This window comes from Camellia sinensis, chromosome 5 (assembly GCF_055761805.1).
Source record: "Camellia sinensis isolate YWXY chromosome 5, ASM5576180v1, whole genome shotgun sequence".
NCBI classification, from domain to species: Eukaryota; Viridiplantae; Streptophyta; class Magnoliopsida; order Ericales; family Theaceae; genus Camellia; species Camellia sinensis.
This window is the reverse complement of record NC_138965.1, coordinates 123054491-123069212: the sequence shown is the minus strand read 5'-3', so window position 1 is coordinate 123069212 and position 14722 is coordinate 123054491. Positions and strand designations below refer to the sequence as shown.

The following is a 14722-nucleotide window of genomic DNA, read 5'->3' as shown; positions in this document are numbered from 1 at the left end:
TTGGCATTGCATTGTTTTGAGATAGAAATGTATAATGTTTGTCAAATGAAATGCACATGCATTCACCTTATGATTTCGTTAAGTTTTATACATTATGTTAAAGTATCTCTACTGGGTTTAGCTCACCCTACGTGGAAAACAACTTTCAAGTGCTGATAACATGCATCCATCAAGGACATAACTTGGGAGGACTTGGAGCCGAGAGCTTCTTATTTTTTTTTATTTTTTTTTCTTTTGTGTAATTATTTTTGTACAAGCCTTGGACTTTATTTGTATTGAGTTTAACTCGCTTTTATTGTACCCAAGCATTGACCTGGAAAGATGTAGCCATCAGGGCATAAACTTATCTGTATGCCCTTTTATTTCAATTCATTTACAAATGGCATATATAGATTCAAGATCTAGGATTTATGATTGTATACATGCATATGTCATCTTTTGTACGATTAAGGAGTACCAATGAAATGTTAAATATATCGCAAGTTATACTTTCTATAGAATATCATGTTATGAGTTATTGTTATTATTTTGGGACGTTACAACTTGGTATCAGAGATATCGGGTTTGAGTACTTTGGGATCACGGGATGTGATTTTTACTATAATGGGTTTATCTTGCTAGATGATATTAGAAGTAGACCTGATATGCTGTGTGATAACATGTTTATGTGACTAAATAGGTATGGGATTTAATTTTTAAGATATTGATTGGGTCTACGAGTTTCTAGAAATCTTATTAGAAGAGCACTTGATCGCTGCTATTTCTAATAAAAACTCTGGCAATGTCGGGGAACGATCATTATCTAAAAAGGAAATTCGTTTGTTATTATGTGATTCGGTGCTCATGTGGAATGAATTACTTGTTTTCCACAGTATTAGAACGTGAGTGAATTAGCTTCAGCACATTTATAAATGTGCTAATCAATGGTGTTACCTTTATTTGAATGTCCAGACAAGGATATGGTAATGCTAGGCATGGCAGGCCTAGGAGGTAGGAGGTGTCAATACTGGATGAAATTCTAGCAAAGGAGGAGGGAGTTGGTCAGGCCAATGTGGCCGAGCCAACAGGTCAACAAGCCATGGGCGCTTTAGTTTGCGAAATGGCCGGAGCATTGCGGGAATCTATGGACATTCTTAGGAATGAGAGTCAAGTCTAGGCCCGTGTTGTAGAAACAGGGTTGTCATTTTTGAAGAGGGAGTTATTTCGGTTGAATCCGGATGAGTTTATCGGGGATCCAAAGGAGCCACTGAAGGCTGATGAATGGCTAGAGCAGATGATGAAGACGTTTGAAATGGTTGGCATTGACGATGACAGGTTGAGGTTGACCTTGGCATCTTTTCAACTTAAGGGAGATACGGGTCAATGGTGGAAGTATGCACGATGTCGTATTAGGGTGACTTGGGGGAGGCTTTTGTCAATGCCTTCCAGGACAAGTTTTTGCCACCCACTGTTAAAGGAGAAGTTGAGGGAGCAATTTTTGAAGCTCAAGCAGTTGAACACACTAGTGGCCGAGTTTGAGGTGGCTTTCACAAGCTTATTGAGGTTTGCACCGGAACTTGTGGCGACGAAAGAACGCCATTACATCAAGTTCGAAAAGAGGTTAGAGACCGGGTTCCTTTTCAAGGTGATCTGATCTATGATTAGGGATTATGATCGTCTAGTGAAGATAGCGGCTCACTTAGAGACCGTGATTCAAGAAGAGGATGAACGGATGAGAGGCTCCAGACAGAGGAGCCAAGATGTTCAGGGAGATGCTAAGGACAACAAACGGTAAAAGGGTTCCACTCCACAGCAGTCCCAAGCAGCGCAGTTTAGATCGACCTTTCCCATACCAAGTTCTGGTTCGGGGAGAGGTAACCAGGGTGGTTTCACATGCTTCAAGTGTGATCAGTTGGGCCACAAATCTTTAGTTGTTAGTAGAGAGAAGGAAGGCAATAGTCTATGCCATCCTTGACTCGTTCTTAAGGTCAGGGCTAAGTAAGAGGCAATTGCCTACTTGTTATCAGTGTAGACAGTCGGGGCACTTGAGGAGGTTTTGCCTTCAAGAAGGTAGCACATCTGGTACGTCTAGTTTGAGACAGACATAAAGCTATTAGCTTACCTAGTCAGCACAAGCCTCGAGGGCCAATCAGGGAGCCTCTTCAGCTCAATCTGTGTACACCTATGCTCTGAGGGGTGAGTAGGTAGAGTAGAGGCCTTCAAGGCGTGTGTATTCTATTACCACACCGGATAAGTCACCAACACCTTCTGTTGTGAGAGGTAACTTTTTGTTGTTCAACTCTATTGCCAACATGTTGATTGATACTGTTGCATCTCATTCCTTTATTTCGTCTGCATTCACATCAGTTTTGGGGTTAGAAATAGCTCGATTAGCATCTCCGCTCAGAGTAGAGTCACTACTTGGGAAAAAAGTTGTCTTAGATCGGGGATGTTGCGGTTGTGAGATAGAGGTTGCAGGTCACCGACTTCCTTTTGATTTCGTTTTATTAGACATGTCGGTTTTCGATGTCATCCTAGGCATGGATTGGTTGTCTTCATATCATGCCATTATAGATTGCCACCGTAGGAGAGTTACTGTGTGCATCTTGAGTGGTGATTATTTTTATATTTTGGGGGACCGAGCTGATAGATTTTTGTCACCATTGTATGACTAACGTGGTCAGGGCGAGCTTAATTTTCTCCTTGCAACCTTCTTGGGTAATAAGAGTGACATGGTCCGAAGTAACTTGTTAAAGGTAGTTTGTGTATACCCGGACGTCTTTTCTAAAAACTTTACCAGGTTGCCACCTCACCGAGAGATTGAATTCTCTATTGACTTGGTGCCCGGTACAGCACCGATTTCCATGGCAACATATAGATTTGCACCCGCCGAGTTACACGAGTTGAAGATTCAACTCCAAGAACTATTAGATAATGGCTTCATCCGCCCTAGTAGGGGTGTACACGAGTCGAGTCGGCTCGGTTTTACCACTGAACCGTCACTCGAACCGATCTACTTCGGGTGGAGAAGAGTTCATCTGATTTCGACTCATATGATGCTTAAAACCGTGCATGTCGGTTGTTCGATTTGGCGGATGCTTTTCGGTTGAGTGATTTTCTTCACCATTTTAGTTTAATGGCTTTTGTCTCCCTTACAAAATCACAGAACCAAGCACCTACACAAAATCACAATAACATACTATACATATCTACTTTCCTCACATACTATATATGAAAGGAACAATGGATAAAATTTGAAAACAGAGAGGAGATATTTACCTTTCCGCTATGGTACAACGCCACCATCGTCAGTACCAAACAGCATCACTGTTCATGTCTTCAACCAACACTTAGTGAACTCATCTTTCTAATGATTGCCACCTGTGCTCTTTCATTTGCAACAATCAGTGCCCCGTTCATTACTTGAGCCCAGTTTTCATGAATTCGATTAGATCTGAGAACTCAGTGTATGAGAGTGAAAGACTTTGAGATGAGAGGGATGATGAGAGTATAAAGGAAGTTAGAGAGAGGGAGGAACTTTAGGGTTTCTGAGAGAGAGGGAGAAAGAGGAAGAGAGAGTCGATGGTTTCTGAAAGAGTGAGGGAGAGAGAGTCGGTAGCGTTTGACTGATAGAGAGAGAAAGAGGGACAGATGGTGATACTGTTGTATCAACAAGGTAAAAAGTCTCTTTGTCTTGGGAAGATCAGATAAGCTTATTGATGGAAATTCAAAAAGTGCTTTTTATGAGAGAGAGAAAGAGGTGTATTAATGATGGAATGGAGTAGTAGACTATTGTCTATGACTTTGCCTTGGAAAAGATGAAGTCTATTGGGAACATAATATAAGTCATGAAACACGGTGGCATATATTAATAATAATTATATCGGTCGGTTTGGATTAATCAAATATTTTATTTGCAAAACTGTTACTAGACCGAAATTTTAAAAAAAATGATGTACTTCACCCGCAGTCGACCGTGATATTCATCGAAACCGTTCGTGATTGACACGGGTCGGTTGGGTCAGGTCGGATAGGTCGGGTAGTTAGTTATTTGAACACCCCTACGCCCTAGTACTTCACCTTGGGGAGCACCGGCTCACTTTGCAAAAAAAAAAAGATAGCACATTGTGACTGTGCATTGATTATCGAAAGTTGAATCGGGTAACTGTTAAGAACAAGTACCTATTGCCACAAATAGATGATCTATTTGACCAGTTGAACAGGTCGTGTTATTTTTCAAAAATTGATTTGAGATCGAGTTATCACCAGTTAAGGGTGAAGGAGGAAGATATTCTGAAAATGACATTCCGTATGCGGTATGGCCATTACGAATTCTTAGTAATGCCTTTTGGGCTAACCAATGCACCAACTTCGGTTATAGATTTGATGAATCGTGTCTTTCGTGAGTTCTTGGACTAATTCATAGTTGTCTTCGTCGATGACATCCTAGCCTACTCACCATCCAAGGAAGAATACGAGGAATACTTGCGAGTTGTAGTTAAGTTGCTTAGGGCACACTGTTTATATGCTAAGTTTGGGAAATGCGAGTTTTGGTTAAAAGAGTTAAGTTCTTAGGCCATGTGGTATCTGAGAAAGGGGTGATTGTAGATTCATTTAAGATAGACGCAGTGCAAAATTGGGAACAACCTAAGAATGCCTTTGAGATCGGGAGTTTCTTGGGCTTGGCCAGATATTACCAACGTTTTGTGAAAGATTTATCTAGATTGGCTTCACCGTTAACCAAATTGACAAGGAAGGGAATTAAATTCGTGTGGAGTGAGGCTTGCAAAAAGTGTTTTCAGGAGCTTAACGGTAGACTCACCACCGCTCTAGTTTTGATTATTCCAGAGAGAGGTTTAGGTTATCCAATTTATTGTGATGTGTCTCGGGAAGGCTTGGGTTATGTATTGATGCAAGAAAGGAAAATGGTAGTGTATGACTCACAGTAGTTAAAAACACATGAGAGAAGCTATCCTACTTATGATCTAGAGTTAGCGGCGGTGATTTTTGCCTTAAAAATCTTGAGGCATTACTTGTACGAGAAGAGATTTGAAGTGTTTTCTGATCACAAGAGTTTGAAATATCTGTTTTTGCAAAAAGACTTGAATGGAGGATTATGATATCGAGTTACATCATCATCCGGGGAAGCCCAACGTAGTGGCCGACGCTTTGAGTAGGAAATCTGTAAGTAGTATAGTTAGTATTGCTATCTGGGAATAGGAGATGTTATGCGTAGTGGGCAAGTTTGACTTGCATCTTGACGAGTCCGTTGAGTCGGCCATTTTGTTCACTATAGTTGCACAACCTATTCTAGTGAGTTGAGTTATAGAAGCACAGCGAGATGATTGCAAAGTGGAATCTATCCGAGGGAAGATATCTAGTGGTAAGGTAAATAAGGGCTTGAATGTTTATTCTAACTCGAGTGTGAGGCATCTAGATTGTCCTTTTGTGACAGAATCTTGTAGAGAACAGATATTCTGAGAGTTTCATCATTCACACCTTGCGGTACACTTGGGAGGCACAAAGATGTACCACGACCTTAGTCGCCAGTTTTGGTGGAGGTGGATGAAGAGAGATAAAGCCTTGTTTGTTTCGAGGTGCCTTACTTGTCAACAAGTGAAGGTCGAGCACCAACGACCAGTGGGTTTGTTGTAACCCTTACCTATAGGTGAGTGGAAGTGGGAGAATGTCACAATGAATTTTGTTGTGGGTCTTCCAAAGACTCAGCGGGGTAATGATGTCGTATAAGTAATAGTTGACCGGTTAACCAAATCGGCACACTTTGTACCTATACGCATGATTGACTCGGTAGATTATCTTTCTGACCCATATGTTAGGGACATAGTTTGACTTCATGGGGTCTTCATGACTATCATCTCAAATAGATTTCACTGCTCGATTGTGGCAGAGCCTACAAATGCCTTGGGCACTAGATTAACGTTTAACACTGCTTATCATCCTCAAATTGATAGACAATCCGAACGCACGATTCAGATTTTAGAGGACATGCTTCGGGCTTGCGTTCTCGATTTTAAGGGGTCGTGGGAGAGACATTACCATTGGTGGAATTTGTCTACAACAACAACTTTCAAGTGAGTATTGGTATGGCGCCTTTTGAGGCCAACCATGTAGATCTCCAATGTATTGGGCCGAGGTGGGTGACGACCTATGTTAGGTCCTGAACTAGTCCGGAAAACGACATAGAATGTTACGCTTATTCTTAAAAGGTTGGTTTCATTCAGAGCCATCAGAAAAGCTATGCCGACTGTAGGAGGAGGCCTTTGTCTTTTAAGGTGGGGAATCATGTTTTTCTTAAAATATCGTTGAGATGGGGTTTGATGAGATTCAGAAAGAGTGAAAAGTTATCTCTTATATTTATTGAGCCCTTCGAGATTCTACAGCGAATTGGAAAGGTAGCTTATCGTTTGGCCTTATTGCCCCAACTTTCTGGGGTTCATGACGTGGTTCATGACGTGTTTCATATCTGTATGCTCCAGAAGTATGAACCTGATCCTTCATACGTGTTGGATTGGACAGAGTTAAAGGTAGATGAGGATACCTCATAAGAAGAGAGGCCAGTTTGGATGTTAGATACTCGGGATCAAGTCTTGAGGGGCAAGACTATTTCATTGGTTAATGCGTTGTGGTGACACCATGGGGTTAAGGAGGTGACATGGGAGCGCGAAGTTGAAATCCGTGAGAAATATCCAGACCTATTTGTTGATATTTGAGTTTGTATTGAAAATTTTCTCATGTTGTAATATATAAATATTGTAAGTGTTTTGGAGATTTGAATTGTAATATTTTGCTCTGGAAGACTCTGTTTTATCTTTGTTGCTAGTATGGATTGTCAATGGAATTAAATCCGGTAATTATTGGTTTGATTTAAATTTTCAGGACGAAATTTCTTAAGGAGGGAGATTATAACGGTTCCGGTTTAGACCTGACCCATCCTGTACCTTTAATTATTGTTTATGCCTTTTATCATCTTGTTGATAGTTGAGTTGAGTTGTTGGTTTTGTTTGAAACAAGTTGGGAGTTAATTTTTCAAAAGAGTTGCTGTTTGTTTCACTTTGGGTTCGCTTGAGCGATGCTTTGGTCACTCGAGCAGTCTTTGAGATCTCTCAGTATTTTTGTAGACCTGTAAAACTTTTGGAAATTGATGATCTTCGCTCGCGCGGTCTTTTGCATATCTAAACTTTTGGGAGGGGGTTATTGTGTGCTCGAGCGGTGTTTTTGGTCGCTTGAGCAGTGTCACTTATTGTGTCTAACGATCGAGCAGTGGTTTGGTCGCTCGAGTAGTCTGTGCGTATATTAGTTCAGGAAAAGGGAATTTTTATCACTTTTTCAACTATATCTTCCTCTCTCTCTAAAGCACTCCAAACCCTAATTTCTCGACCCTCTATCTCTAGTTCTTGCCTTTAAACCCCAAATACTCCCTAATCCATTGATTTTTCCACCATAGTTCCTTGGAGACAAACGTAGAGCTCGTCAAAAGCTTCATTTTAATTGGAGAAGATCTCATTTTTAGCCTAGTCAAACTTCTACCCTTACTTTCTTTCTCTTCTACTCTTAAGGTATGGATTTCTTCAACCTTTGGTATGATTCTTAGCTTAGTTATTTACTCTTTGAAAAGGTTTAGTGATTTGGAGATTCTGAGTTAAACCTAGGGTTTGATTTTAAAATATAAAAGAGGGGTTTTTCAAATAAATTCTTAAGAAAGGTTGTGGGAGTGTATACAATGTTGGGTTGTGTTGAAATGTTAGAATATCCTTCCTTAAATGTGATTTTGAAAGTAAATGAGGTTTTGTTTGAAAATCATTGATGTTTGATTTATGAAAGAAAAGGAAAAGATGTTGGATTTGAAAAGATAAGAAGAATGTATCTATTGATGATGAGAGTGGAGTTGGATATGTATTATCGCTCCTATTTTGAAAATTATGGGATTGTATCTGTTGTTGAAAAATTATCTATTGAGTAGAAATTTCTATTTTGGGTTATCGGTGGAGGATAGTTATGATTATTGTAGAAATTATATGAGGATTAGATTCAAATTAATTACTCATACATCTTGCATTGAGCATTATTTCATACTTAAACATTGAAAATGTATTATTTTGAGAAAAATGAGTGTATACCTTGGTGAATCTAGTTAGGGGGTGTAGTTGTGGTTTATTATGTTAACCTATGGGTCCTGGGTGAAAGTCCAGAAACTTGTGCAATTAGGTGCCGATATTTCCAATTAGTACCGATAAAATGGCTTTGGTAGTGTTTGTATAGCCTACTGGAAAATACATACCTGGAGATTCCTAGTGTTTTGTATCCACTGCCTTGTTTTCTAATAAAAAAATATATTTTTCATGAATTGATATATAATATTGGCATTGCATTGTTTGGAGATGGAAATGTATAATGTTTGGCAAATGGCATGCATATACCTTATGACTTCGTTAAGTTTTATACATTGTGTTAAAGTATCTCTATTAGGTTTTAACTCACCCTATGTGGAAAACAACTTTCAGGTGCTGATGACATGCCTCTACCAAGGACATAACTTGGGAGGACTTGGAGTCAAGAGCTTCATTTTTGTTTTTGTTTCTTTTGTGTAATTATTTTTGTACAAACCTTGGACTTTATTTGTATTGAGTTTAATTCACTTTTGTTGTACCTAAGTATTGACTTGGAAAGATGTAGCCATTGGGGCATAAACTTATCTGTACGCCCTTTTGTTTCGATTCATTTACAAATGACATATGCTATAGATTCATGATCTAGGATTTATGAATGTATGCATGCATATGTCATCTTTTGTACGATTAAGGAATACCAATGAAATGTTAAATGTATCGTAAGTTATACTTTTTACAAAATATCATGTTATGAGTTGTTATTATTTTGGGGCGTTACAAATTCCAAAGGCATTGCCAGAATAAACAATATTCAAAACTTGTGCAAAATGAATGAAATGAAGTGTAATTATAAGATTTTATCGTAACGTTCTATGATTCTTAACATTACCCCAAATCGCATCAAAATCCATATACATGTGATATATGATACCCATCTCATATTCACAATCAAAACTTATTTTCATTTCATAGTCCAAGCACATATATATTCATGCTATCCAAGATTTTCAAATAACAACATTCATTCATCTCATGGATATTTCAAACAACACAACCACATGTGATAATCTCATCATTTTCTTAAAGAAATCTCCACAATTTCATTATTGCTTCACAAAAATCTATATTCCCCCATTTCTTCCCAAAAAGCTAGGGTTTAACCAAAAGAGAGTCTTTTTCCGTTTTCAAGACATTACCTTTCCATATACTTTCAAGAGGTTCATAAATTCATAAAATAATTTAATTTGAACCAAGATACATAAAAATTATCTTTGAAACACTTTCCAAAACTCATCGTTCCAAACCTCAAACCCTTCATTAAAAATCATAACAAAAATAAGCTAGACATGCCCAAAACATATATATAACTCAAAGAAACTCCCTACTTCAAGATTTGAGAAAAAAAGATGACAAAGTTTTGAAATCAACAACGTCAAAATTTGATCTCCATTGTATGAGCTCTCCAAAATTAAAGAAGGCACTAGGGTCAAAATCTCAAAGAATATGGAGAGATCAAGGAAGTAAATGAGGTGGGTTTCTAGAAAAAGATGAGAGAAAAGAAAGTGAGAGTTAATGTGTAGAGAGAGAGAGAGAGAGAGAGAGAGAGAGAGAGTGTGTGTGTGAAGTGAAAAGTGAAATAAAAGTGTGTAAATGCTCAACTTTTAAGTGATTGGACACATTTTTTGAAGTGGACTGCGAATAGACTACTTGAGCAAACAATCTTGCATTCGAACGATCAATTCAAATTCTAAGACCACTCGAGCAAACAATCCTACGCTTAAACAAAAAAAGCCAACTCCCAAAATTTCTTTCCTCCTTGCAAAATACAGCTCGAGCGATTAAACCTTCGTTCGAGTGAAGAATATACATTCCTAGAAGTTCAAACTGCAAAACAAGATACTGGAAGGTCGATATTACCACTCGAGCGACGAAAGTACCGCTCGAGCGATCCCAACTCAAAATAGACATTAGCTACCTTAATGCACTCCTATTAATCTCAGACTCACTCTAACACTCACAAATGCAAAACAACACCCCGAAACACACTAGGATGTACACGAGTAACTCTAAAGAAGAACGGGCAACAACATGAGACTCGTAAGGTTCCCAAGTAGCAACGATAACCAAAAGAAGTGGAAATTCAAGATTGAAATACTTAATTTGTTTTAAAAAGAACTTGAGATATCACAATTTTCGTTTTTCATTGTACCAAATATAAAAAAATACATTTAAAGAAAGAAAAAAAAACGCCCAAACAACTCTTGGTGTTGGTTGTGGCAGCAGACTGACAGTATAGTGGTGGTGTCAACGTGATGAAGGTGGCCATGGTGGTGGTGGCAACAACAATGATGGTAGTGGTGGAAATAATGTGATGCGAATGATAAAACTTTAGTCTAGAAAATATTTTTCACTTTTGAAAGTAAATCTTTTTTCAAACTTTCCAAAAAAAAAATTTGAAACATTTTCTGACTAAAATACTTGTTTTCTGTTAAAAGAAAATATTTTTTGTTAGACTTTTAATTTTTATTGTACCCAACACTAGAAAATATATATATATAAAAAAAAAAAAAAAAAAAACTCCCATACCTCAGTTGAATTAGTTTGTCACAAAAAATTATATGTATAAAAGCCAATAACACTTACAAGGGTAGATATCATCACAGGATTAAGGTAATTAAATATGTAGTTAATTAACTGGAAAATGGTTCCAATATATACAAGGGTGAAGTATCAATAAATTTTAAAATGTAATTTTTTAAACTGTTTAATCCTTCCTTTTTTTTTCTTTTTTTTTTTAATGAACCCAAAGGTCTCTTTAAAGTGAAAATTACACAAAAAGGTAATTACTTACATGTTTGAGTTTAATTTTTTAGGGATAAAAATGGATTTCTCCAAATGTAAAATTATACATTTGGGTAATCCGCACTATAGAAATTTTAGATTTTTTCAAACTTAAAAACGTAATACTAAAAAAAACTCCTTAATATACTTTTCCCAAACGTAACACTCCAACGTAACATAAAAATAAAAAATAAAAAAAACTTCATAATGTATTTTTCTCAAATGTAACACTTCAATTAATGTAATTCCAAATGTAACACTCTAATGTAACACACACAAAAACATTAAAAAATTCCATAGTTTTTTTTTTTTTCCCAAACGTAACACTCATAATTTGAAATTATACATTTATTCAAAACTTACTAAAGAATTTTTGTATTCCTTTTAAAATGATTTGAATCCCACATCCTTTTTTTGAAATTGAAAAATCTCAAAATTTCCAAGATATTGATTTGTGATTATATATTAATTTTAAGTAGTAAATAACAATTCCAATCAAACAATCAAAAATAAATTGACACTCACAATTGGAGCGCCTCCAATTGTGATAAAAAAAATCACGGGTCAAAGTCACAAAACAATTCACTAAGAAGACAAAAAAAAAATTACACAAGTATACTCTCAATTACCTTGCGAATCCATGCCTAAATTAAACCGACCCCAATGTGCATTTTCCATTACCGTCTTCACCTCGAAATTGTCTTATTCAACGTTGAATCCATGACGCCGATGTCAAATCCATGACGATAAACCACTCCAGAATTCACCAAAATTTCAAATCCAAATTTCACAGAATCTAACGAAGAACAACTCTCTCTTTTGTGAATAAAACAAGTTAAACAAACCCTTTGATATAATCCACTCAATTCGTAATTCAACTCTCACAGATAAAATTAAAACTGAAAGGAATTTTATCAAACGAAATTGTCAATTACAAAAGAGTGGTGATTCATCCCACTAATTTTTAGCCCACTAATAGCTCTGATGAGCTTAAAAAAAAAAAAAAACAAACTCAAGCCAAAACATCACATCACTTTGGTGGGAGCCACTGTGCCACATCATTAGTGATACTCTAGAGCTCCCAATTTAGTGCTCTAAAACATTATTCATTACAAAAACCTAACATAAAATGTTACATTGGAGTGTACATTTAAAAAAAATACATTAAAAAATTTGTGTGTTACATTAGAGTGTTGTACTATTGAGTTTTTTTATAAATATTATATTAGAGTGTTACGTTTAAAAAAAACACACTAAAGATTTTTTTTTGGAAGTGCTACAATTTGAAATTGTACATTTACTCAAAACTTATTAAAGAGTTTTTGTATTCATTTTAAAATGTTTAAAGAATCCCACATCATTTTAAAATGTTTAAAAATTTTCATATTTCAAGTCATTTTTATACTCATTTTAAAATGTTTTCCAAATAAAAAAAATACTCATATAAAAATTCAACCCAATTTTTTTTTTTGTTTGGACGAAATTCAACCCAAGTTTGATTTCCATAAATTGTGCACACTTTCTAACACAAACAAAAAAGAGAAATAAACATAATACAAATCTAATTTTTAAATAATATATCAAATCTATCTTTCTAAAATCAATGGAACTAATTCGTTTATAAAAAAAATTTTGAGACTAAATGAATCATTATTTCTCAAGATGAGATTTATAGGTAAATTTTCTTATATACAAAACAAATAAGGGTGAAAAATATAAACTATTTACAATTGTACAATTTTTTTTTTTTTTTTTGAACATGCACAAAGTAAACATCACATTCAATAATTCCCTAGACTTGTGTTCATACATATTATCGAAATCGAATTCTTTTAAACAGATGACATTGATTTATCCGGGAGCAGCCACCTGAGAAGAAAAGGTACACAGTACAAAATCAGAATAAAGCACAATAAAATTGTTATCGTAACTAATACATCCACCTCATGGCAAATAAATGAATCCTCGGAAAAAATTCTAGACTACTGAAAAAATAAATCCCACTAATCTCATAGTCGCTGAGAAAATAAGAGTGCTACTATTAGCACTCCATTAATTATTTTGGACATCTCAATTTTTAGTTTTTTTTTATTACAATAATAATCTCAAATAAAATTATTACAAAAGACATTATTAATTTTGAGACACCCCACTCACAATTAAGGCCAAGTTTGGGAACTTCCAAAAAAGTCAAAAAGCCAAAAAGTTACTCAAAAAGTTAACACTATTCACCAAAAGTCAACAATTACGGCTGCACAACTCCCAATTCAAATTTTTCCCTACAAATCAATTTTTACAATTTTTTATTACATATTTTTCAATAAAAAGTCAAAAAGTTAACCCAAACATCCATATTTTCAACCTCAATTTTTTAGTCCAAAAAGACAAAAAGTGCACTTTTTTAGTCTTCCCAAACTTGGCCTAAATCTATACACAAATTAAGATTTATGAGAGCACCTACCTCCATCACCACCCATCCATCTTTCCCAAATCCCACCTTCAAAATCTTGAAAAACCTTTGGCACCAATATTTTGACGGTAACGGTGACAACCATTTGATTACCTAAACTTCTCTGACAATGACAATGAGTGAAAATTTTTCTGGCAATCACAATTCCATAAAACGAAAGGAGTACAATAATAAAAGCTTAGAGGACATTCATAACTTTGATGTTATTAGCTCAGAGAAGATTGACCTTGTAAGGGTAAGTTTCTTGAAAAAAAATGATAGAAATATTAAAATATGTTCGTCACTTTTTCGGGACTGAACTCCCGAACATATGATCAAAATTCGAGAACACAGGCCCGAATTTTGTTTATTTGTTCGAGAACTGCTAACCAAACATTTATTATTTAGACCTCCCAGAAGTTTTCGTTTTTCTAAGTTCAGGAATACAGGCCCGAACATTACTAATTTGTTCGAGAACACATTCTCGAACATAGCTTATTTGTTCAGGAATACAAGTCCGAACATGAAAATTTGTCAACAATTTGAATGGTTAAAATTCTTAAAACTTCCTTAGTACCAACCACAAAATAACAACAGTAGACATGAGAGAGAGAGGAAAAGGCAAATAAACATGTCGGAAATCTATCTTTCTGGCCATAATCGGATGAGAGAGAGAGAGAGAGAGAGAGAGAGAGAGCATATCAGAGTCACAGAGTTACACTTCTTGTTCGTGGGTTTGAAAAGGATGAGGTTTTGTTAGGTCTTTTTTGGAACAAAAGTTTTTTTTGAGTGTGGGGGTGCACAGTCAATTATGTAGAATGTTTCAAGGATAATTTTGATATTATTTGGGGGGTCCAAAGAAATTTTTAGCGTTTCAAAAATTAGAAATAGGGATCCAAAAAAATAAGGGGTCCAAATTAATTCTTCGAGTGCTAATAACACTACTCAAAAATAAATCCAATTTTGTTTTGACAAAATATCATAAAAACCACATGAATTCACACCCATTTTAAAGATTGATAGAAATATATGTAGACATTAATGAAAATGCATACAAGATATAGTTACCTGTTAAATTTATGGGGACTAGTATGAACAACAACCATGGTTAGATTCAAAGGGGCATCGCCTTTTTCTCTTATCACAACCACCTCTACCAATTTCCCAACCTTGTCCCATATTATTCCGTAGAAGTAACACCCATGATTAATCGTAAGGAAAATAGAATCAATGGAGGCCACCTTGGTCCTGAAAAGGTTTAACCATGAAAATTAACCTCAAGTCAATTAAGTGACCAACACTATACTTAAGTCACACCCATGCT

At 35.9% G+C, this 14722-nt stretch overlaps 1 protein-coding gene across 1 annotated transcript in view; it reads right to left on the bottom strand.

Moving 5' to 3' along the window:
* Nucleotides 1–12566: 12566 nt before the first annotated feature.
* LOC114268854 (uncharacterized) overlaps nt 12567–14722 on the bottom strand; it is a 224054-nt gene continuing 221898 nt past the window's right edge. Inside the window, exons 4-6 of the mRNA XM_082869715.1 lie at nt 14467–14646; nt 13411–13550; nt 12567–12818 (exon numbers count right to left, since the gene is read on the bottom strand). Coding sequence (XP_082725841.1) covers nt 12763–12818; nt 13411–13550; nt 14467–14646 — 376 coding nt within the window. The 3' untranslated portion in view covers nt 12567–12762. The remainder of the gene's footprint in view (nt 12819–13410; nt 13551–14466; nt 14647–14722) is intronic.